We start from the raw sequence: 26,062 nt of genomic DNA on the forward strand, positions 1-26,062 counted from the left end.
AGTAAAAAAAAAATCAGTGTGAACAAACAAAAACCAACTTTTGACCAGAAGTCTGGACTCTGACTCACATCTGGAACCATTTTTAAGTTTCACTTTCAGTCACTGTTTACTTTGGTTTTCACACACTGTTTGGTTTAGGTTTAAGCACCAAAACTGCTTGGCCAAAAAAAAGGCTGATGGTTTGGGTGTCAAATGTCAAAAAAACAAAAAACAAAAGACAATGTGTCTCACAGTAAGCAGATGTATCTACGTAAAATTTACCAAGCTGAGATGTTTTCCTGTAATCCTTGTTGCTATAGACGCTCATGTTGTTTGCGCTTATATTTTGGGCTCGATTTGTGTTCAACACGTATGGGCTGATTCCATTCAAATCACAGACCCCCTATTTCACCCCCACTTCCAAAGTATTTGGGATGCTGTGTAAAATGGAAATAAAAACAGAATGCACTGATTGGCAAAGCATTAAAACTGAGACATTTTACGTTCTCTCCGGTTACTCCTGCTTCCTCCCTCAGTCCAAAAACATGCAGTTAGTGCGGTAAGGTAATTCTAAATTGTCCATAGGTGTGAATGGTTGTCTGTCATTCTGTGTTAGACTGGTGATCTGTCCAGGGTGTACCCTGCTTTTCACCCTATAACAGGTGGGAAAGGCTCCAGCCAACCTGCAACCCTGATAATTGAAAAAAAAAAAATAAAAAAAATAAAAAAATAGTAGCTCAGTATAGTGATTGGCAGTTGGCAATCAATTTGCAGCATGTGATGTTAACCTCTTAAGCCCCAACTAGATTGGACATACAATATGTAAAGACATACATACTTAGAGAGCCAGAGTTCCTAAGAAATAACGATGGCTACGGATTCAAAAATCAGCAAAATACTGCATTTACAAATTGTGGAAAACCTTTCAGAATAGGATTCCTCCATGTGAAGCTGCAAAAACTTTCATCTACAGTCCATAATTTGATCAACGTTTTCTTAAAATCTGGAGAAATCGCTGTGGGCAAGGGACAAAGCTGAAAATCTTTGGGCCTCAAGAGACAACTGCACTACACTGATTCTGGCATGGAACTAACTGCTCAGTAACTCTGTCATACAAAAACAACACCACATGTGATCATGATCCAGAAACACTGTTGTCTTCTCTGAGACAAAGCTCACTTAAAATGGACTGAGAGAAAGTAGAAAACTTTTCTGTGGTTAGAAAAATGCAAGCTTGAAATCATGGATGCCACATCCTCTGGACTAAAGAGGAGAGTGACCATCCGGCTTGTTATCAGCGCTGGGTTCAAAAGTCTACGCCTCTGGGTCATGTTTCGGCTGTGTGCTGGCAGGAGAAGGACCCAAATGCAAAACTCACCATACAGGAATTAAACTCAAAAAGCTGCTTTATTGCAGAATGGCACAAAAAATATAACAAAACTAAACTGGGACATGGCTAACTAACACACAGCCGGGGAGGGGAACACAGCCATGAGGGTAGATCACAACATGGACACAGAGAAACACAGGGCTTAAATACACAGAGGGAGCAATCAGGGAATAGGTAACAGGAGGGAAACAAAGCTGGGGCAAATCAGACCTAACAAGACAAAGGAAGCAAAACCAGACGTATTTACATGAGACACGGACTTTCAAAGTAAAACAGGAAACATAACACAGAGATGTGAACTTGACAAGGGGATACAGCTTACAGGGGAGACAGAGCAACTAGAGAACACAGAGACATAAACCATAAGACAGAACTCTAAGAAACCAAAGACTAGAAATGATAAATAATATAATAAACTCAAAACCCTGGGTCAACGACCCAGGCATCCTAACACTCTGATGGTATGAGGGTGCATTAGAGTCTATGGAACTGGCAGCTTGCACATCTGGAAAGGCACCATTAACTGAGAGGCATAAAAGGTTTTGTGCTCCCATCCAGACAACATTTTCTTAGGAAAGTAAATAATAAACTACATACTCCATCTAGTACAAGAACATGGTTTCATAGTAGAAGTGTCTGGGTGCTAAACTGGCCTGCTGCAGTCCAGACCTTTCAGCAAATGAAAACATTTGATGCATGATTTAAAAAAAAAATCTAATGCCACAAAGAAGACCCAGGGGTTTTTAGGAACTAGAATCCTATATAAGTAAAAAACTGGGCCAACATTCCTATGCCGGAAGTCCAGAAAGTGGCCTCATCAGTTCCCACACATTTACAGACAAATGCTAACAGTGGTAAACGTGGCCCTATGCCAACTTTTTTGACACACGTTTCTGCAATCAAATTCAAAATTAGCTTTTTTGTTTTTTTAATGGTACTTGTTCTCTGTTTAAACATATACTTACTGTTACTGTTTTCTATTGTGAATAAAATAAGAGAATTGCTAGTCGTTGCATTCAGTTTTTAATTATGTTTTACCTTTTGGGGGGATTGGGGTTGTACCTCACATCTTCAGAGCTTTTTATTTTCTACACTGTGGTTTAGTTATGAAGAAATTTTTGAGAATTGGTATATTTCAGAGGAAGATGTCACACAAAAATAAGCAACATTTCCCAAACATGACCTGCTTTAAAACAAAGCCAACAGAGTGTGAAATTTGAAATGCTTAAACTATCCCATAGAGTGGAAAGCTGTCCTCTCAGGTGGCCATTGATTTCCATGTGCATGCATTTTTGTATCTATGGTTTGAACTTGAGGGAAGCTCAGAGCTTTAATTCAGGATGTGTTGTCTGGCACAGTTAGTGGCCTCTTCTGGGAGGTTAAAATGCCCTCCAACAGCTGCAGCACCTGCTCAGATTTCTCTCCGAGACAGTGTGATAAAATCCAAGTCTCCCTTCATACATAAAATAAAAATGCAGACTCACAATTCATCTGGAGTCATGACTTGACATACATTTTTGTTTTCTGCATGTGTCTGTACATACGCATATGTACTTCATGCACATGTGGGGACATATGTTTGTTCTTTGGTGAAGAAGTGCATGCCTGTCTGAATTTGTGTATTTCCCACGAATAACATACTGTACATACATGAGAGTGTTATTTATGCATCCTCTCTGTGTCTGTAAGTGCGTAAGCTCCAGATGTGTCCCGGGGTCAGAGCAGGGCTGCCCTCTCCAATCCAGATGTGTCCAGGTGTGGCCTTAAGTGTCACGCCAAAGAGAATCTTCTTAATGGCAGAAACAGGTCACAGGTTCACAGATATTTTGTCCTGACTTGTGTCTCAAGAAGAAGAAAAAAAATCACAAAAAAAATAAAAAATCAATCATGTGACAAGCAGGTGCACAGACACTTGACTTGCTGTAGTTTCTACTAAAATGAATGAATGTCTCTGGTCTAAAGTAATCTAGTGATTAATTTCTCTGTTATTATCTTTGGCAGGATATGACTGTCTATTCAGTCCTTACAGCTGTGTCCGTTGATATCTTGAGCAAGGAGGACAGGACCACGCTTAAGGACGGAGATCTGGCAACTTTACAACAGGAAAAGGGCACTCAAGTCTTACATTCTCTGGCACAGCAAATGGAGAGAGCGAGAGAGGAGGAAAGAAAGAGACAAAGAGAAGGAGGCACTAAAGTTTAACAGAATTTTTAAAATGCAGAATTTACTGAGGGGAAATGTGAGTAAAGTTCAGGAAGAACTTGGTGTTTGTTAAGTGTAAGGATTTGGGTTTCGGGGGCATCAGGTCTGTGGTCGGGAACATAAGGAGAAAGGGAAAAAGGAAGATGTGCTCTACTTGTTATCTAGCCTCACTGTTTACTCAGATTCCAGCTCACAGATAGCATCAGCAAATAAGCTGCGGCCAAGTCAACGTGCTGTTAGACCATGCCAAAACTGACCTTTTGCTTCTGTGAACACACACACACACACACACACACACACACACACACACACACACACACACACACACACACACACACACACACACACACACACACACACACACAACATATACACATGCTGTCAAGCCATTCTCCAAATTCTCCTCAGTTATAAACAGCAAGTATCAGTGGGGCCAAAGCAAAACAAGAACCTGATCCTCAGTACGTTTATCTGAATCAAATAACACAAACATGAACATTTACATTTAAAAGGCTCTGTGATCATTACATGTACAAATAACAAAACTCAATCCTTATATGTAGCAGCTAAACTACTAAAGTATGAAATAAGAGTAGAATTCAGCAGTAATTTACCAAAATGATAAAAAGATCATGCAGAAAATGTTCTCAGAATCCACTTTTGAACACCTCACAGGATCTTGTGTGGGTTATACAGTCATCCATCCATTTTGGCCTATTTGGTGAGGCTCAGATTATATATATGTACAATGTATATAATCTACAAACAGTTAAAAAAGTGATTTAACACCCCAGCAATTCAAGAAATTAGAAACAGAGGTCTAATCCACTGTAACTCGTCAGATTTTGATAACTGTAAACTATCCTCTCTGTTATATGGAGAGGAAAGTAAGATTTTTCAAAACTGTTTTAACATAATTCAGCATTTTGGAGATCATCTTAAAATAAATGATCCTGATGATGGTGACAATGGTGATAACATTGATTACTTGGTATACAACCTGTTCTTATTTTTCTTGTTTTAAAAATAATTTTATTTTTTCAAATGTGACATGTCTCAGATATACAAAAGCTGTCCTTTGGGAACACTGGGTGATAAACAGGGTCTTGGGATAAATGAGGTGGAGCTGTTGCTACCAAGCTGGTGTTCCTGGTGTGAGGGGCTGTATTTTAATCCAAACCCAATTCACTGTTTCCTAACCATTCCTGAATCATTTAATTGTAATAATGTAATAATATCCTGGCTTAGAAACGTGTTATCTATGCCAGCCCTCCAACCTCTTTATTTGGACTTTCTTGGACACCATCACCAACTGGCACCAACACCAGACGGCCTCTTGTAGCATATGACAATGGACACAGTTGTGATAGCACAAGTAAATCTATTCCTAGATATAATATTTTCTTCATTATTATTAAACCTGTTTTGCTCTCCCTGCAGCTGCCATATGTCTATCCTCCCTTGGCCTTACAATTTAAGGTGAGTTTTTATTCCTTACTGTCACCAAAGCCTTACTCACAGCAGCATGTGTCTCTATGGTGTTGTAGGTTATATAAATAAGATGACAGGAGGCCAGCAGGAGTAGAAGGAACATGACCACTTGCCACGTAGCTTTGGTGAAAGTTATAACCGGCCCATGGGCTGTTGAAGCTAGCTCTGATGTCTTTCTGGTGAGCCAATTTCACAGATACTTGATCTGACTGAGAATTATGCTATGACCAACACTTTGAAGTCTTTATTGTGTTTCTCAAACTAGTCTGAAACAGTCTTTGCATTGTTGCAAGATGCAAGCTAAAAGAAGGCACTGCCATTGCCATGAAGAGGTGTAGCAGGCATACAGCATAAAAAGTGTGGCCACAAGAGTTCCTTAACCCAAGCTTTCCCAGTAAATCATTGGCCAGAACATCATTATTCTTCCAGCAGCTTGTTTTCTTCCCACAGTGCATTCCTTGTGGACTTACTCACCTGTTACATGGCATGAGATAAAATGAGCTTTAATTTATATCACTGCTAATGTGGGAACCTCTCATCATGCCAGGGGTGCTCTAACCAGGTCATCTGGCCAATGATAATGGTTTGATGAGGGTTGCTAAGTTCTGTTCACCTGCCTGTACAGTGGCTAATTTTCTGACCAATATGTCCTAGACTATGACTTTCACTGCTGGCTGGACTCTTGGTAATTTATTGCCTACATTTAAGAAATGTACTATTTTGAAATGGATGAATCAACCCTTTTAACTTCTGCTCTTTGGTGCTGGACCTCGTAGATAATTTTATGAACTAGAAAAAAACTGTAGCAAAGTAATGATGGAATAAAGTCTCCCATGTTTTTGTAGACTAATAAAATGACTAAAGTGTATTATAATTTTGCGACAGCATTTTGATGAAGCAATAGGAGTTGGTGAGCTTTGATTTTATTACGTAAGCATTACTGGATCTTTCATAATCCCCATCTTCTTGCAATGTCCCTCATTCATATTCAGTGTCTCCCTCTTTTGCTGTATTCCTCTCTTTGTGCGACGGAGTGGTGTGACAGTAGAGAGCAGACAATGTCGGGTTACCCTGGTAATTTAGGGAGGAGGACGGAAGTATCCTGGACAGGCAGTCCCTCCTCCCGAGAGTCCCACTGATGATTCACCAGCCTGCATGATGAAGGTTGGTGACCCCAATTTGAGTAAGGCAGAAGGAGGTGGAGCGGGAGAAGAAGGCGGATGAGGAAGGGGGATAATAAGCAGGAGGGGATGGCGATGCCTACGTCAGTGGCACTCGCTAATAGGCAGATGTCCTTGTCCATGACAGAAGTAAATCATGTCTCTTGGGGGAAAGAATACGAGAACGAGAGGAGAGGAAGGGAAGAAACAAGTAAGACAGAGACCAAGATTGCTGTCTGGAGTAGTGAAGTGCAGGGCTGGATGTGAGTGCGTGTCTAAGTGAAATTATAGGCAATTAGTTCAGCCTCTGAGCCCACTGTAGAAATGTTGTTTTGATGAAGAGGAAAACAAGAAGGAGGGAAGCCAGAGAAGGTGAAATGACTCAGTTTAAGTGTTTGAAGCTGTTTAGGTTGAGTGGGCCGGGTTGCATTAAACCAGAGAAGGTCACAGGTGATCTGCAGAGACAGAGGAATACAGAAAAAAAGAGCAAAAAAAAAAAAAAGGAAAGGTAAAAGAGTAGTGTGCAGCAAAGAGCTAGTAATGTGAGTGTAACAATAGCAGACTATGGAAATACTCAAGAGCAAGTTAACTTACAATTAATAGTATATTTCTAAGGAAACAAGTAGAGAAAAGTACCATCAGAAAACTGCAAACTAGCAACAGAAATAAAAATCACTCACATCCCTGTTCCCCAGATTACGTAATATATTCTCTGTATTAAATTACTATTTACTGTTTATAATTTTCTTAAAAGGCTTGTATGGCTTCAGACAATTCATGTGGAGCAATGTGTCATGTTTTGTAAGCATCTCCTTGTTTTTGCATGAAAATATTTATCTATTTTTTTATGTAACTCTTTGAAGCACCACAAAATTGATCTTAGATGTAGTACTTAAGTGTCCCAAAGACTCGGCTAATGACTAAAAGAACATCAACTTTTATGAGTATGTGATCTACCTCCTGATGAAATAGCTGTATACCCACCCCCACTGCCAAGGAAGTTTCCATGCCACAGAAAACATAATCAAAACAATAATAATAATAACAATAATAATGGATTGCATTTATATAGCGCTTTTCAGGACCCCTCAAAGCGCTTTACAATACCACTATTCATTCACTCTCACATTCATACACTGATGAAGGCAAGCTACAGTTGTAGCCACAGCTGCCCTGGGGCAGACTGACAGAAGCGAGGCTGCCATATCGCGCCATCGGCCCCTCTGGCCATCACCAGTAGGCGGTAGGTGAAGTGTCTTGCCCAAGGACACAACGACTGAGACTGTCTGAGCAGGGGCTCGATCCGGCAACCTTCTGATTACAAGATGAACTCCCAACTCTTGAGCCACGACAGCCCTACAAAACACCAGAAACACTTATTTCTTAAAAGTAATGTGGACATTCAAGGTCATAGAAACATTTCAAGCAATCATATTATGAGACACTAATAATAATAATAATACGATCCCATCAAAAAAACTAAGGACAGGATTGGGCCTGCACCCAGGGCTGGACTGGGACAAAAAATCGGCCCAGGCATTTTGACTAGAGACCGGCCCACCAGGTATTATAGGAAAAGCCATAAAGCCTTTGAATGAAAGCAGACGCTGTTGTGACAGTGATGTACACTGTCTTTTTGGTATATTTATGATTTCTATACATCTTACGTCAGATAAAAACTTTGGTTGTAAGATTCAGATAATTATTTATTAAAAGCTAGACATTTTAAATGAGAATAAGAAAGAGACACATTTCTTTGTGCCCCCCTCTCCCTGTTAATGCCCTACCTGGCCCCCAGGCAAAACTTTGCTAGACCCGCCCCTGCACAGTTACCAGCTGTCAGCTACTTAGAAAAGGATCCTGGTGTTATTTGTCTCTCAGAAACAGTTCATAACTTCCCTTCAACTCATTCATGTCACCTAAAAGGTAAACCTGTTTCTCCATCACCTGTTCAGCTCTGATGATTCAGTAAGGACATCTCCTGGTTTCATCTTCATGTTTCCCTCTCACCACATATCCAAACCGACATCATGACCAGCAGCTTTTACAGCTGTGGCTCCAGCAAACATCAGCTGATACTAGAAATTAATATTAAATAACTTCTTACCTGAAGTTCAGTTCACCACACTCAGACTGGTGGCCGCCTCGGGTCTCTCCTCCTCCTGCCTCCCCTTTCTCTCATCCACCCGCTGGCCTCTGTGGAAGCTCCGCCATAGCCACCACCAAACAACTGAGTTATTTTTACACATCTGCCAGCATCTGGCCAATCCACCACCTTTCATTGTTTGTACCATTACAAAGGGGAAAAAAAAACCCGGCAAATACCGGCAAATGCCCGGTATGGCTAATGGCCAGTCCAGCTATGCCTGCACCTGAAGCAGGGTTTAAAGGGAAAATCATACTCATCAACAATGTGTTCCTATTTTTTTCTTATTAGCAAACGTAGCTGAAAGGTTTCTGAATAACATATGGTTCAAATCATGTTTCAAAAGTAAGGCTTGAGTGAACCATCAAATCTGATAAACAACTTAATTTATATTACTGTTCAAAGAGTTTATTTTTCATGTGCCACAGCTTGGCATTGCTTTATTGACTGCATAGAGATATTTGCTCAGTAATAATAAAAGAATGACATCCCACTGTCTGCCTACACACTCAACATGTTCTTTTTCATCCTCATCTCTGAGTTGTGTTCATGGTGCAGATGTAAATAAAGTTGAGGTCATGGAAGAAGTATATTAATTTTTTCTTGTTTAAAGATTGTGTGAAAATATAAGGTATTTTGGCATACTGTGGGCTAAACGGGTTATTTTGCAGTACCGGGGTGAAGTTTACAGTAATGCACGATGTTGGAGTGGTGGAGGGCTGGCTGTGCTGTTCATGGTCTATGTTGGGCTACATCAAGGCTAACAGGTATCAATTTAAGGTCAGTATTAGTGGCTCACCAAATTTTTACTTACTTTATATTGTCTAGGGGGTTGGAAAGCAGCCATATAGCTCATTACACATCTGATTATACCTTGTTGAATTCAGATCGCAATATCTACAAAGAGCAGTGAATGTTAAAGTATCAGTACAGGTCAACTGATAACAGCCTGTCCACTGAGAAAATTCTTCTGGTGCTCCCAAAACAAACTATGTGGCTTATTTCCAAGTGATTCCTTTCCCTATGCTGCACTGCTACACCCAATCTTCAGGTTACTCCAACTGCCAAATCCCACTTTAACTGCTGCCTGGGATAAACTGGCAACCTCGACAGGTGGTAACGCACTTCTCATCCCACGAATGCTGTGGTACACTGCAACCTATACCAGCTGTCATAGGCCAAAAATGCAAATGTAAAATAGCTAAAAATAGCTATTTTAAGGCCTTGTAAAAATAAAGTTGGGAATCTTTGACGTTACCTTAGATCCTAAGCTCAGCATACTAACATGACCATAGTTCAGCTGATGTAAGATCTGTAATATGTCGTGAACCGCTAAATCACAGGTGTCGAACTCCAGGCCCTGATGGCCGGTGTCCTGCAGGTTTTAGATGTATCCTTGATCCAACACAGCTGATTTAAATGGCTATATTACCTCCTCAACATTTCTTGAAGTTCTCCAGAGGCCTGGTAATGAATTAATCATTTAATGCAAGTGTGTTGACCCAGGGTGATATCTAAAACGTGCCCTCGAGGCCTGGAGTTCGACATCCCTGCAAGATAAGCACGTTAACGTTTGCTAGTTGGGACCAAAAAGGTACAGTTGAAGTTGATAAAAAAATTTCATAATTTTGCACATATAGATGTCATACACCAGAGGATTAAATAGATGACCACTGTGAATTGATCCTGGCATTAGCTGAAATATCATGATGGCAGTCAGTAAACTGACTTTGAAATCGATACAACATATTTAATAGGAATATTGATGACTGCACAAATGTGACTTTTACGTGTAGAAAAAAAAAGGATCTCAGAGATAAACATCAGTCAAACCTTCACTCAAATATTCACAAGCTTCTCAATAATAGCATTTCTAGCTGGTCCTGATTGGTCACAGCTGATGAACCTGTCCAATCAGCGCTGACATCAGTTGGTCCTCAGCATCACAGACAGTAATTAGCAGCATCTTCCTGTGTTTACTCCTGTGGGGAAGGGAGTGGGCCGTGATAGAGTCTACAGACTTATAGATAAATGGAGATAACTTTAATCTCACTCTAATTGGCGCTTCCCTTCTCCTCCCACCTCCTCATATGTCTTCCTGTCTAGACTTGAGTTGGACATAAGCCTCCACTTTCCCATATCATGCTGTGGCAACTTCTTGATCATGGGCATGGATAGATATAGTCCAATATGGATTTGGTTCCTTTGCAGGGCTACAGGCCAATAAAAAGGAAAATTATAGTTTAGTATCTTCACTTTTTTATTTAAACAACTGGCAGCTTCATTTATGGGAAACAGTCTCAAAATGCTGTTGTGTTCATACATGTATATTCACCCTAAACACAAATAAAATTGAGTCTTTCAATGCCTAAGGGGTTTTTACAGTTTGGATTCCAGGCTTTTTCCAGCTGGCATGCTCCACTGCTGACCTCTTTATCTCCCTGGCCACTTGAGCTGGGGAAATGAGGCTGCCACAGAGCGCCTGGCCCTCACAATTGCTGGAGATCCTCCAACATTCCCCGCGGTGGCAAGTCAAACAAACCTGGGGACTGATTGTGACTCAGCCATTCCTTTTGTGTCTGTTTGCCTGGCTGCTTTGACAACACCTTCAGTGAGAACTTTACAGTAAATATCAGCACTTCTACTTTAGAAAACGTACTGTGACTGTATTGTATGCGCTAACATAAATGGGGTTTTATTCATTTATTTACCCAGTTCTTCTTAATAATATCTATAATCATAAAGGAGGGAAGCACCAGAAACACTCTCTCATTCATTCACTTCCTTACATAGTTTACAGTATTCTATAATGAATATTTAATTTGTGTTTTAGAAATAAACATAAATCTTTTCTGTCGTCACTGGTGGCTGTAATATTATAGGATTAATTTAATCATAATTACTACAATCATTGCATTGAGGGATTTTCAGCACTTCCATTGTGAGAATGTTTGAACTCATTAACTTGTGTATAAAGTTCATAATTAGAAAGCAGACACTTAAGTACAAAGTAATTCTGCTGCCTTGCATAGTAAACAGAGAATGATACAGTTGTCTAGAACTGTGCACATGTCTGCTGACACAATGTTTTTATGTATGCAAGCTGCTGAAAGCAAATGAGCAGTCAGGAGGCAAAGTATCGGACAATCTTCTTGGCATACTGTACCTTGCACTAAAGAAGGTCTGTATCAAATTTAGTGCCTTTTGTCTCACAAAGATATTTTTTAGTGATTTGTCTGTTGGTTGCACCACAGAGAGGTTCAATTCAGAGTCATATTTATAAAGCAACAAAATTACAACAACAGTTCCCTCAAGGCACTTTATATTGAAAGGTAAAACCCTGCAATAATTCAGAGAATAAAAACCACACACCCATGAGCAACCACTTTGGTGACAGTGAGAAGGAAAAACTTGCTTTTAACAGGAAGAAACCTCCAGCAGAACTAGGCTCAGTGAGGGACGGCCATCTGCTCTGACTGGTTTTGGGTGAAGGAGGGACACAGGGCAAAAGACACACTGTGGAGGAAAGATTTTCAGCACGATTGTAAAAGTAGAGAGGGTGTCTGTCTCCCAAATCCAAACCGAGGGTTGCTTCCACAGTAGAGGGGCCTGAAGGCTCTGCCTCCCATTCTACTATTACATATCATAGGAACCACAAAAAAACAGCAGTCTGACAGCAAAGTGCTCTATTGGGGTACAAAGAGGTCTTTAAGATAAGATAAGACCTGAAACTGAGTTTAGATTTAATTCTGGATTTAACTCAGAAGGTAATCTGGGAAAATTGTGGTCTCTCTTTGTGGTCTTTGTCAGTACCCAATTAAAAGCTAAACTAAAAGTTTCTCAGTTAGATTTTAGAAAAGCGTGGTAAAATGAATGACAAAGTTGGCTTTTTTCATTACTGTTTTTCTTTTAATTTTGGGGGGATTGAAGCAACCCAATTTTACTTCCAACTCATTTTATATTGATGCTTAATCAGGACCCCTTAGCCCTTCTTTTAGCATTCACTTTTAGCATAATTGTTCATTGTACAAAAAAAACAAACAAAAAAAAAACTGTCTACACAGAGGCAGAGTGACACTGCAGGCACATGTAATGAGAAAAGGGTACGCAAGCATCACTATGTAAAGCTGGTACTGTGAATGCTTGCCTTCCCCACTAAACAAGAAGAATGAGCAGTAAGACAACAACCGCAATGTTTCCAAGTCAGTTACAAATAAGCAAAAATATTAAATTAAATGTGAAGTTGAAGGGAGAAAGTGATCACACTGACTCATTGAGGAAGCAGAGGAATGAAAAGCAGTTTCACTGACTCATCAGCCGGCTGAGTGAATTCCCCATCTCATAATCCAGTATATTCATTCATTGTGCTCCCAGTGTCACAGCTCAGACGAAACTTAGTCCTCGTTACCATATATGTTAACGGGTTTAACTCTAGCATTGATGCAATGACAACCAAAGTTAATACTTGCTTATACTTGGGTTAATACTTGTTCCAATGAATGTTATCACGTGAATCATCATTTCTTCCCCCTTTTGATAATGAAATGTGCTAAAAATACCAATTCATGAGGTCACTGCCCAATTATTTTTGTCTGCTGGCTGGTGTTTTTGGCAAAAAGGGTGATTAAGTGGTTTTGAGAGCTATCAGACACTTGCCAGGAAGTGACAGAGGACCACAAACAGGAAAGAGCGGAATGTGCTTCCTGTCGGCTGATGGTAGTGTACAGGGGCAGATTCCTTGTACCATAGTGACTGATACACCAGCATACACACACATGCATACACTAAAAGGCAAGGATGTTTTTCCACTGAAATCAGGGAGAAGCAGACTGTCAGGAAAGGCAAACAGCAAGAAAAGATAACACTGAGACAGCGTGTTCAAGTGCAGTGCGGCACATCGGGAAGCATAAGCCAACACCAGGCCTTCAGAACTGCCTTGTAAAGCTCATTCTCACTTAACCTTTAGAAAATACTCATGTAATATTTGTTTTGTTGAATAAAGTGAAGTCATGAAGAGATCACTCTTTCGGCCAACTTAATAATGCATCTGTTTGACAAAGATCTTCCCCTCAAATTGGACTGATCTTTTTCATACTAAAGCTTAATTTTCTAGGTCACGTTTGCATGAACAATGACAGCCTGGCATGCTGGCATAACAGACTCTTTAACAAAAAGCTTTTTACCAGTCAGATAGAACCAAATCTGTGAAGGTGTTCACCGAAAACACCAAAACAGTGAGCTGAAAAAGGTTTCTGCTTCTTTCCATTTTCTTTTAATTGCGTTTCATCTGTCCAAAGACCGTCCACTGAACTGTGCAAAGTATTTTAAATGTCTTCTGGTAAAGTCTAATCTGACCTTTCTGTTCTTGAGTGTCACCAGTGGTTTGCACCTGGTAAGCCCTCTGTATTTATGTTCATAAATCATCTCTTCATTGTAGACTTTGACAATGACATGCCTACCTCCAATACGTGATCAGATATCAGATCGGAAGTGTTATTAGAAAATGAACCAGGAACCAACTAAAGCATGAAGTTGTATAAAATTGAAATGAATGTGTTTATGTATTGTATACATTACTGCAGATAGTCACAGAGGTGAGAGTGAGAGCTGGGGGAGTTGAGAGCTGCTGGTCATAGAACAGTATATGAAATTAACATTGGTTGTCCTTGAGGGCTTCCTGATTCAATCACACAGGCTTGATGACGTCATGCAGAGGTTTAAGCCATATTTCGGATTAGGGAGGGTGAGAGAGAGTGAGAGGGATAGCAATGTGGGGTGGCGGGGAGGCGGACGGGGGGGGATGAGTCACTACCTCACTGATGACTGTCTCCACTGAGTGGTCAGATAATTCAGGTACAAAAAGAGACACAGGCACAGCACGACCGCCTAATGGCACTCAAATAAAATGACTTATTGGGAACTCGCAAAATACACCTTTTAGGAAGATTAAATAGTATTGATGCCACCCCTCCTCCTCCCCATGAGGCTGGTACAAAACAATGACCAATACTGTTCTTCTGTATTTAATTAATGATCAGGGACTTACACGACGGATGTCTTTGCTGCCATCATATGTTGAGTCAGTATGGGCTCTATTACTGAAACATTCAAGAAAAACAATCTGGTGTAATCCTGATTCATCAAAGAGTACAGTTGATTTAGGTTATACAGTCCCAATCAAAAGTTTAAGACGACTTGAAAAATGGCAAAAAATCTTATTTTTCAGGGTTCGATCTTATAAGGTTCCAAGTAGAGCTTCAAACTGCAACAACAAGAAATGGGAGTGAGACAAAACATTTTTTTGAGCATGCAATTTATTAAAAACAAGCTTAAACTGAAAGAGGCTGCTTTATAGCTGATATAATGTTTAGGACCCCAAAGAACAAAAAAAAAAAACCCATAAACCCCCCAAAAACAGAAATCAAAGTCCCAAACACGAACTCAGTAATAAGTAGGTCCACCATTATTGTTGATCACTTCAAAAATCGTTTCACGGCGTGCTTGATGCAAGCGTGCTACCTGACAGAAAATGACAATGAATCCATATTTTTGCACATAATTGGCCTTTAAAAGGCATGTGGTTCTAAACCTTTGATCAACTGTAAAGCCGACTGTTTCAGTTAAAGCGTTGTTTTCAATAAATTGCACGCTCCAAAAATTGTTTTGTCTTACTCCAATTTCTTCTTGTTACATGTTGAAGCTCTACTTGGAACCTTGTTAAGATCCAACCATGCATTTTTTTTTAAATCGTTTTCAAGTGGCCTTAAACTTTTGATTGGGACTGTATGTTCCATGCTGTAAAAATGACTGAAAAAAATATAATCGCATCACTATAATCTGCATCCATAGATGCAAGGTCAGAAACAAGGACAGATGATGAACCTCGAATTGTCATCATTACAAATTTCTTGATCATCAGAATCATCATTTTCAGTCAGTCAGTTGAGATCCTGCTGAACAGTCCAGCAGGCGAGTTTCACGAGTAAAAAAAAAAAACATTTGTGAAAAACTTGCTAAGAAAGAGGATAGCAAGATAATACTTTAAAAACTGTTGCAGTCCAAACATCATTACTTTTATGATGATATTGGAGAAATATCTTTTGTTTCTTTATACTCTGTACCTGATGAAACCTTTAAGAGGAACAAATTACAATTTTCCGTTGATCAGTTAATCAATTGAGTATGAAGACTTAAAGTGTTCATAACATACTATAACAGTTCTACATGTGAACATGAGGTTTTGAACTGTGTCTAAGTTAGCTCATTGTACAGCAACACTTTTATTACGTTTAATGTCATTATTATGAATATGAAACTGAAGATCAAGGAAATCGGCTGTCACACTTTTATAGATTAAATGGTTTTTTGTTTTTTAATTTCTCCAAATAAAAACAAACAAAATAAATATCCAGTATGATATATGTACGTCAAGGGCACTGGCACATATATTTTTCTTAAAAAAACAAAACAAAAATAGTAATACATTTTCAAGCAGAAACCAATAAATATAAAAACTGCGTGCAACTAACTGTTGCTACTGTAGTCGACAAACTGTTCTACCAGTTTGATGAAACAGATATTACACTGGTCATCATGATGATAGAGAGCCAACTGGAGAAAACTCAGTTTGTAGCTTTGTTGTCAGGCATTTTTAAATAATTATAAAAAAGGGTTAAAATATAGCTATGCAGTGGTAAGCCTTACAGGACAGACTTTGATTCCAACTGGCTGGAGGTGCTTCTGTGTGGAGTTGGGATGATCTCCCTGTGAATGCACACAGTTCCTCCAACAGTCCAAACACATGCATGTTAAGTTAGACCAGACCTTCCCAAAGTGTGGGGCATTGCAGGGGGGGCGCGGTATGAAAAGGGAAAAAAAATAAATAAATAAATAAAAACCAACGCTTGGACACTGCTAGCACGGGGCTCGGGCCAACATTTTTCTTGTAAAACAAAGGGGGGCCTAGCAAAAAAAGTTTGGGAACCACTGAGTTGGACGATGGTTCTAAATTGGTTATAGATATGGTTGAGTACGAATGGTGTTACTCTTTATGTTCTTAGCCCTGTGATGGACTGGTGTCATATTTAGTATGAACCTAACCCTTAGTCACATTATACAGTACTACACAAAAGTGGGAGATATATATATATATATATATATATATATATATATATATATATATATATATATATAAATATATATATAGCTTCCAGATAGCCGACCATTTCAGAGGAATGCTTTGTTATTGTTTTGAGAGGAATGTTTAAGTCACTTAACACTGACCTATGAATCACCCAAACATAAAAAGCACCTAACTCAAGTAATGCACCAGTGTTGTGTCTACAGATAATGACAACTTGGCAAAGAATCCATTTTAAATTGAACAGTTCAGACAGTTAATAGCAGCCTGTTGTTGAAAAAACAAAACAAAAAAAACAAAAACCCGTCCCTAAAAATATCCCCCACAATTTACTCCTTTTCTTTAGATTAATCTAAAGAATTATTAATTACTAGTAATCTGTTATTATTATTACCATTATCATTATTATATTATTAAGCTAAATACCAAAGATAATAAAATCTGACAGGCATAAAAGAGAATTTTTGCACGAGCAATGTAATTCCACCACAAGAGGTATCAGCTGAACCTGGCATATCTTGACACGCTGTGCAGTGCAATCTTAAAAAAAATTGAGGAAACTGACCAAGTGGAGGACAAGTGTCAGACCTAAATTACAAACTACAGCCAACACAGCCAAGGACATAACATCCGAAAGTTGTGTCCTTAAGAATAAGGGGGAAAACAAACAAACAAAAAACCTGTTCACTGAAGTCTCATTAGAAATGGTCTCAGTGGGAGAGTGGCCATCAAAAAGCCATTCTTAAGGGAAACAGGCTGAGCAATGACAGAATAGACAAGGACTGGACTGAAAAACAGTGGCAACAGGTCCTATGGAGTGATCCACATTTGATTTTTTTTTTTTTAGTTAGACGAGGTCAGGGAAGAGGTTTCCAGCCATCTGTAAAACACAGTGGAGGGTCTAGTGTGGTTTGGAGCAGTGTTAAAAAGCTTTTCAAAATTGGTGGAATAATGAACACTGAAAGGTACTATCAGAACCGTGGAATACCACCAAGATTCCACGTATCTGATTGGAAAATGCTTTACTTTTTAGCATCCCAAACATGCTGCCAATGCAGTAGAAGAATAGCTGGATAGAAAAAGACAATGAAAGACATCATGGATTATCCTCCAACATTACTGAAGCAGTGTATTATCTTAAGAGAGAATGAAACACAAGGAAGCCAACATCCAAAGCTTCTTGAATGTCCTTCAAGAAGCCCAGAGAATTATTCCTGAAGACTACTTCAAGAAATTACAAAAAAGCTGTCTTAAGAGCTCAGGATGTGCTGAAGAATATAGATTGTCTTACAAAATATTGACCTTGAAGCTTGTACTGTAAATGTACAAAAAGTTTGCTTTATTTAAACTGCATGTTTTTACACGTTTCAATAAATCACACATACTTCCCATTTCTGTAGAAAAATAATAAAGAAATGGAGGTACCTCAAGACCTTTGCACAATGCCAAAAGGAAGAGTTTAATGAGCCCACTTTAGGAAAAGAGCTCGATTCAAGAGTGGCTTTTGAAATTGAGCTTTTCATTAAACATGAATATTTACCAGTTATTTCTTTAAACATTTTATTTTGCAAAAAATAACATTTTGCCACACAGTCCTGATCACTTTCACAGAGAATACAAAAGTGTTTCCTTTAAGTGCAATAATTTATATACCACATTCAGTTAAATTGAATGAGGCAATTTCACAACTCCAGCACCAGTACAGCAGTAACATGTTTGTACATATCCAACTCTGATGTTTAACTGAGACAGGAAACCTGTTCATAAACATGATACTGAGGCTAAATGTCAGGTGACATCTGGCAGGATTCACTGACCTCAAAAAGCTGCATTATCTTTGAAGTTTTGCACTTCTTTAACTTTGCAGACTGTTACAGCCTCTACCTCACGCATTTGTTGAGACTTATTATGAAACCACTAGTGGCACTTCTGATATTTGAGAGTATCATTGAGCTCTGGAGCAACCACTAAACTCTGCCATCAGGTTTGGATGGCTACCTCTTGACACAAAGGCACGCGACTCCCTCTTGTGTTGAAACAGTGGGACTGCTTGTTGAATGCAGTCAAATCACTAGCATATAATCCAGTCCACCGCACACACAAAAGCAACATGTTTATACATCAAAGGTGAATGATATCACATCCTGACATCTGATTAGAGCCTCTTTCTGCACACCAATGGGAGTGTGCAGGTCAGACACCTGAAAGTTCAGCACGTCAATATCTGATGCCCCAAATGTGGCCTCCACCTTCACATTCTCGTACATCTGGAACTGAACCTTCTTGTTGGTCATGGAGAGCAAGCACCGGAGGAAGCCCTCTCTCAGCACAGATCGAGCATCCTGCTCTTTCTGCAGCTGCTCGCTGTCGGTATCTGAAGCTGCTGAGGAGGAAATGGAGGTTCGGCAGAGAGCGATGAAGCGGGGCGAGTTGGGGTCAAATCCACGGCTGTTGGGGTCAGGTCCTTTGGGCAGGCGGAGTACGGGCACTGGAGTCGCCATGCTGACTGCTTCTGCCAAAGCCTGCAAAAGGAAAATAAAAGTCAGGAGCAGGAAAATAAATGTGCTCAAGAAAAACTTTTCCAAGCACAACCACACAAAAAAAGATTAAACTGCAAACTAAAAATAAACAGATCTACTTGCAGTTCAAGATTAGCTACAATATTATGAAAAAGTCATTCACTGTCACTTGTAAAGTGTCAGTTAACTTTTCTTATTATATGTAAGACTCAGCAAACTAAGTATTTAAGATGAAGTGAGGGGGATCATCATGGAAAAGTTATTTATTAGTTACATTAAGTAACAGGTATAAAAGCAGTTATGTAATTATAGCGCTATAGTTACAGATCCTGCTACGAAATGTATGTAAACCATATGTGTTTGTTTTAAGTTCATTTCTATGGGATCAAAATGACATCTTAACAATTCTAAGTATAAGTGGTTATTCTTTTTTTCCCTCTTTATCCTGTCAATTACGCATATCCGTGTTCAGATTTTTGAGAACTGGTCTTCAGTCAAAGATGTTTGACATGGGCAGAATTAAAAGCAGCATGTCACGGATAAGAGAGATATAACGGAGACATAAGAAAAACAAACAAACAAACAAAAAACCCAACAACAACACTCGCCTTAGTGTCGTGCATTCTTAGCTTTACTGAAATCAACGAACCTTTCATAGCTCGCTAAGAGTTGCTGATTAACAAATGATTTGATCCCATTCTCAGCTGCATATCACTGTAAAGTATATTTTGATTTTGTGTTTTTCCTTTTGTGCGTGCCTTTGTAAGATTAAAGCAAATATTCGATGCGCCATTCAGGGTTTTGATAACAAGTTATCCACATTAAGTTTTTTTTTTATCGTTTTCTCTCCAGCCCCCCTCTTTCTTTCTTTCTTTAATACATTCGGGACTTTTCATTGTAAAAATGCACTTCAAATTTAAGTTATTAATAAACACGAAAAAAAACCGATTTATATCATCGTTTCATCCAGAGCAGATGTTACAGTAAGCTAAAATGTACGCTGACCTACATTAGGCAAATTTACCAGAAAAGTAAAATTGGCCAGTTTATGATCAACTGAACTTCATTAACAGTCAGACACTTGGTTTACAATCCCGTTTAATTTAGACACAACATAACCGCACAAAACGACCAGAAAGCATAGTGAAACAATCGAATTAAAATGCACATATGCTCTTTCCTTTACTTACTGTGTGCTTTCTCGTGTTAGCACCGTTAGCAACAGCTATCTAGTCCCAGACCTTGTTGTTCGGTTTCTTCCTCGACGGATTCATTTGCGCATATAAATCAGCTTAAATGTGCATTACCGCCCCCTAGTGGACGTGAGAGCAAAGAGCCAAATTTGCAAATAATATTCGCAATTTTTTTTTATTTGAAAAGTGAGTTTTGAAATATTTTATTCTATACATCAATAATAATAATAATAATAATAAAGGTGGACATGTAGAGATATCAAGAAGCAACTGTTAATACCATTAAAAATAATGTTTTTGAATACAATTACTTTTTAAAGACACAGTAAAGTAACTTGTTAAAAGTGTGTCAAAGGTAAGTCAAATAACCATTCATTAAATCCGACATAAGCAGAAGAGCATTTCTGAAATCAAAGTCATGCTACAAGCTAGTTTGCTGAAAATTACCTCCTCTGTTGTCATTTAAGCTCACTGTAGCATTTTTCTTCAGGACCTGTAGTCGCAAACATTTGAAAAATCCACCCACAGAGCATAAGTAAATTTTGTAGCCACTGATGTAAACAATATATATAACTTTTCACTAGTCCGTTGTTATGTTGCAACATAAATTTTGAAAGCACATACTTTTGAAAGATGAAATAAGATGAATTACCAGTTGAACTTTTCACAACACCTGGGGCTTGTTTTGCCCCACAGCCACTGTGTAGTAAACAGTGTAGCAAAACAGAGCTCAAGTGAACCAGATAGATAGACATAAGGTGTCACGGTCCTGGGTTGGTTTTCATATTATTACAGACCTTTGTTTTTATCTGGGGTTTGACTGCTAGTGTGATGGTTTCTGTTTTGTATTTCTTGTTCAGAGGTTTTGGTCCTTGTACTCTGTGTCCCCTGTGTAGTTTCAAGTTTGTGCCCTTAAGACGGTTGTATTTCCTGTTTTACTTTGAAGGTCTGTGTCTCAGGGCCCTGTTTCAGGAAGCCGGTTTAGAAAACTCAGAGTGAAAAACGATACGCAGGGTTGAGTAACCCCGAACTGTCCAACTCGGAATATTCGGTTTCAGAAAGGCTGATAACAATTAGTTCAGTCAACGCGGAGTTGCTTTAACCCCAAGTGAAGCGCGCGGACGAGGATACATAAAGCCCTGATCAGTGGAGCACAGATTAAGCGAGTCACCATGGAGACGGAGGGAAAGAAGGTGCGGTCAATGTATTTTACAGCGCTTGAGGCCGAAATTCTGATGGCAGCATATGCCGATAACATGCAAATTCCGCGGAAAAAAGTAACACAGCGACAGCTGCAAAAGAAAGTGAGCATGCATGGCAAAACATAGCCGACAGAGTCAATGCGTGAGTGTTAATTTAAACATTGATCTAGGGATTTCCACCCATTTAACACGTTATTTTATCATATGTTATTTTATTTGTTATTTTATACATTTTATTTTGTGACGTGATGTGAGCGCAGGTGCAACCCAACAGGCCCCAAACGTTCCTGGCAGCAAGTAAAAATGAAATATAAAAATATAGTCCAAACAGGTAAGGTGTAATTGTATTATGAGCCATAGTGCTTGGTCTGTTTGTCCGATGTAAATCAATTGCAGTTAGAGGCTACATTAATTTTCTGTCTGTAAGCACTTATTGAAATTATCTGAGCACATTACAAGTACATATTTGCTTACTCTGTATGCTCAAATGTGACCCGTTATAGCCAACAGAAAAAAAGCGGAGGCCCGAAAAACAGGTGGGGGTCCTCCACCACCACCACCACTCACAGAGGCTGAGCAGTTGGCCCTCAGCCAAAACAGTGGGCGCCCTGTGGCCGAAGGCATCTCTGCGGGGACATCCTCTGAGTCAATAACCCCGCAAGACACAAGTGCCTACATAGGGGGTAAATTCAAAATAATACATGATGTGCATACATCCTTTCTTCACAGTCACCTTTGCAGTGCCACTCATTCATCTGATAAACTCTTTACCATAATGGATTATTTTGTAGTGGAGTAATTTTCCGACTGATTTTGCCTTCCCTCAGTCTTGGTTGTCTTTGAGAGCATAATGACAATGAAGTGTAAGGTGATAGGTATGTTTGTTAATTGCCATTTGGTCCCTTGTAAGTTATAAGTGACCTGTATAAACCTCATATTCTATCAGTTGATGGTGATGGTGTACTGCATCTGGTGCAGCCTCCTGTTGAGCCAGACCAACATGCAGTTGTGAGTACTCTTAATACTCCACAGATTATATGAGTTTACAGTAGAACAGCAATGTTGTTTATTTCTTTACTACAGGAAAATAATGAAGAAACATTGACAGCTGTTACAGAGGAGGAAGCAACAGAGACACTTTATGAGGTTTACATCTTTTAATACTTTGTGTACAGGAAATACAGGCGACCAATAAAGCCAGTTGAACAAAAAATCTGTTTATTCTTCTTTCAACATGTTGAGGTGATGGGTCAAAAGAAATGATTGTGACATATGGTGTCTCTGACTGCTCTTCCATCTTGTATGTCCGTGGGAGGGTCAGGATGTTCATGGTTTGGATCACTGCTGTTTGGTTCAGAAGGACAGTGTTCTCCTCTAATTGTGGCAATGTTGTGAAGAATCACACATGCCACAATAATGTCACATGCCCTTTCTGGGGTGACCCTGAGTCTTTGCAGGCACTGGAACCGGGCCTTAAGCATTCCGATAGTCATTTCAACTCTGGCTCTTGTCCTGCAATTAGCCAGATTATATCGCTGCTGTGGGCCCGGTTCAGGGTCAGAGTAAGGGGTAAGCAAATAGGGTAAACATGGATACCCCCTATCACCAAGCAAGTAGCCAGTGAACTCTCCTAAGACAGAAGGATACACTTCAGTTCAAATGTCCCTGAAGCAATTGGTCTTTATATATTTTAAAGTATTTTCAACTCACCATGTCCAAATTTTGTGCTCAGTGTACATTCACGGAATATTTGTGAGTCATGGACAGAGCCTGGCCACTTGGCTTCCACATTTGTGATAATGTTGGCAGCATCATATATGATCTTCACAGTGCAGAGAACACAAATTAGCATCCATTACTATGATGAAATAATTTGTTAGTTTGAAATGCTACAGGGAACTATGTACCTGTACATTAATGCTGTGGAAAGACTTCCTGTTCACATAGTCTCCTTCATTTACTGAAGGAGCAATGATTGGAATGTGAGTGCCATCTATACAGCCAATCACGCCTGGGAACCCTGAAAATAAATGTAAAATTTAAGTAGTAGTTCAAGTATCACCACATCATAAATTAAGTTTTGGTCATCCTGATACCTGCAATTTTGTGGCATCCCTCTTTGATAAATCTTGTGGGTCTATGACCGGGGAACACCACAGACGAGTACAGGAGACGTTTCAGTGCAACTGTAACATTCCTGACTGCCCGACAGACGGTAGCCTTGGAAACGTGCTCAGCGTCACCAATATTATACAGAAAGCTCCCGTTTGCAAAAAACCGAAGTGCAATACAAATAATATGTACAGAACTGAGAGCATGTCCGCGATGTGTCACATGCGTAATATATGGCCTGAGGATGTTATCCAAATAACTTAGAGATTGTGCTGAGAAACGGTAACGTTTGCACAGAAAATCATCAGGAAATGATAAAATGTCCAAACGCGCTCTGATCACTCTCTCCCGGCGGAGAGCTCTGCGGAGAATTTGGGCTTCACGATCTACTGGCTCTTCAAGGAAGGGACACGCCATGTCTGACACTTCCTACTGTCAGGTTTCCGACAAAGGGGCGGAGACAGTCAGGGTTAGTTGTAGTAAACCTGCTAGGGGGCAGGTTAGCTTCACGGCGTGTGTCGTCATAGTGACTCACTCAGGCTTCAGCTGAACTCGCTTTGTGAAACCGAAAACCCAGAGTTTTCGTTAACTCGGGGTATACTTACTCAGTTTTTCCACTAAACCGGCTTCCTGAAACAGGGCCCAGGGGCCCGTTCTTCGTACGTCGCTTACTACATCCAAGATCAAATGACACATCCAAGATCAAATCATCGCGCTAACCGTGAGCTCGCTAATCCGGTTCCCCGAACACACCTGCTGTTGACGATTACTACAGCTGGACGCAGTAATGTGACATCACTGGGTGTCGTAAAAGGGGCTACGCATCGATAGTAGAAACATTGATCGGCAACCCTCTGATTGGTCGGCGAAAATGTCGACGGAGCGCGCTCGGCTCGGTATTTTTCGGCAGCAGAGCAAGAACTCTTGAGTGAGGGATTTCAGGAGTTTCAGAGCTTAATCAGAACGCAAGGGAACACTGCAAAGGCTGCAAAAGCAAGGAGCGAGGGCTGGCAGGAAGTTGCTGACAAATTAAACTCGTAAGTAATTTAATAATAACAATAATAATGGAGTGGATTGATATAGCGCTTTTCAAGGCACCCAAAGCGCTGTACAATGCCACTATTCAGTCACTCTCACATTCACACACTGGGGGAGGCAGCTACGGTTGTAGCCACAGCTGCCCTGGGGCAGACTGACAGAAGCCAGGCTGCCATATCGCGCCATCGGCCCCTCTGGCCAACACCAGTAGGCGGTAGGGTAGATTTATTATATTACACTATATTATCCAATATTATATTACATTATATTATAATATGTTATATTTTATCCTCTGTCACATTAGAGCCACGACAGGGCCCACTAGAACATGGGAACAGGTAAAAGTGAAATATAAGAATATTCTACAGAATGGTAATATTTATCACTTATATTGCTTTTAGTCTCTTGGGAAGAGACCCTGGAATAATCTGTTTGTTTATAACAGCAACCAAGAAAAGGGCAGAGCAACAAAAGACAGGTGGTGGTCCTGCACCCCCTCGTCAACAAGTTGGTTAAGTAAATAATACCCTCACGGGAATATCGATATCTCTCTATGAGCACACTGTCGCGCTGAGCTAAAGGATCCTGTCTGTCCCGCAATATACGCTGAATTCTGAGGACTCTCCTTATCAATCTTGCACCTTCCGCAATGGGTTGGTCGCGTATACGGACAGGACATGGCTGCGACAGGCTTCCCAAATCCACCTTCGCTTTTATAGCCGTGGTCTCTCATCTTGATTACACGAAGTAATTTACAATTACTACTCTGAAATATGAATTACATCTGTAATAATCACATACATGTAATAGAATGTTAATAGTACATTTCCCTTTTTTAGGAAATGACCTGTATGTATCTGTGTGACATCAATAAAAGGATCAAGTGCTGCATTATCTTTAGTTACATTGATAATATTTATTTATGGTGAAACAGTGGAAAAATATCGCTGTTGCTTTCGTATAAATGAAGCGGACATACCTGCGTGGCCGCGATCTAATCCTGTTTACATAAAGTAAACCTGCTCCCGAGCAGGTTTACGCTTACGGCTCTGTTGCTATGACAGCAAGTCCCGGATGAGCTTCGGGGAACCGACTGATCCAGGATCACGCGAAATCGTCAACAATCTAATCCGGCTAACCTACTTAGCGAGGTACGAAGAACGGGCCCCAGGTCATGTATTCTGTTTTGCTTCCCCATTGTCTTGTCTAATTAGGCTCAGCTGTGTCTCCCTCCTGTGTGGCATTTCCTTGTTACCTTTGCTGGGTCTCAATTCAAGGGCGGCATCCTTCAGAGACCCGGCCTTCGCAGTCTACTCAGGCCAGGTTGAGAAGGCTGGAAGTGCGAGGCTGTGAAATAGGACGGTCTAGCCTTCAGATTTACGTCACCAGCTGTGTCTAATAAACTCAGCCGTCTGCTCCTTGCTGTCTTAAATATAACAGGACATTGGAGTAAATTCTCTACCATCTCACACTTCTGTTTGATCAGTTTT

At 39.9% G+C, this 26,062-nt stretch overlaps 1 protein-coding gene across 2 annotated transcripts; it reads right to left on the reverse strand.

Annotated features, from left to right (window-relative positions):
• Positions 1 to 17,824: 17,824 nt before the first annotated feature.
• gemin7 (gem (nuclear organelle) associated protein 7) lies at positions 17,825 to 25,917 on the reverse strand. Of its 2 annotated transcripts, none has more exons than XM_076873232.1 (2): positions 25,828 to 25,917; positions 17,825 to 19,030 (listed from the first exon to the last, which is right to left on the reverse strand). In XM_076873232.1, the coding sequence occupies exon 2, from the start codon at positions 19,007 to 19,009 to the stop codon at positions 18,623 to 18,625; it is 387 nt and encodes a 128-aa protein (XP_076729347.1). In that variant the 5' UTR covers positions 19,010 to 19,030; positions 25,828 to 25,917; the 3' UTR covers positions 17,825 to 18,622. The 2 variants fall into 2 exon arrangements, with proteins under 2 accessions (XP_076729347.1, XP_004543716.2); XM_004543659.4 differs by lacking the exon at positions 25,828 to 25,917 and adding an exon at positions 20,218 to 20,340.
• Between the last annotated feature and the right edge of the window lie 145 nt (positions 25,918 to 26,062).

The sequence above is a fragment of the Maylandia zebra genome, linkage group LG14 (assembly GCF_041146795.1).
Source record: "Maylandia zebra isolate NMK-2024a linkage group LG14, Mzebra_GT3a, whole genome shotgun sequence".
Taxonomy (NCBI): domain Eukaryota; kingdom Metazoa; phylum Chordata; class Actinopteri; order Cichliformes; family Cichlidae; genus Maylandia; species Maylandia zebra.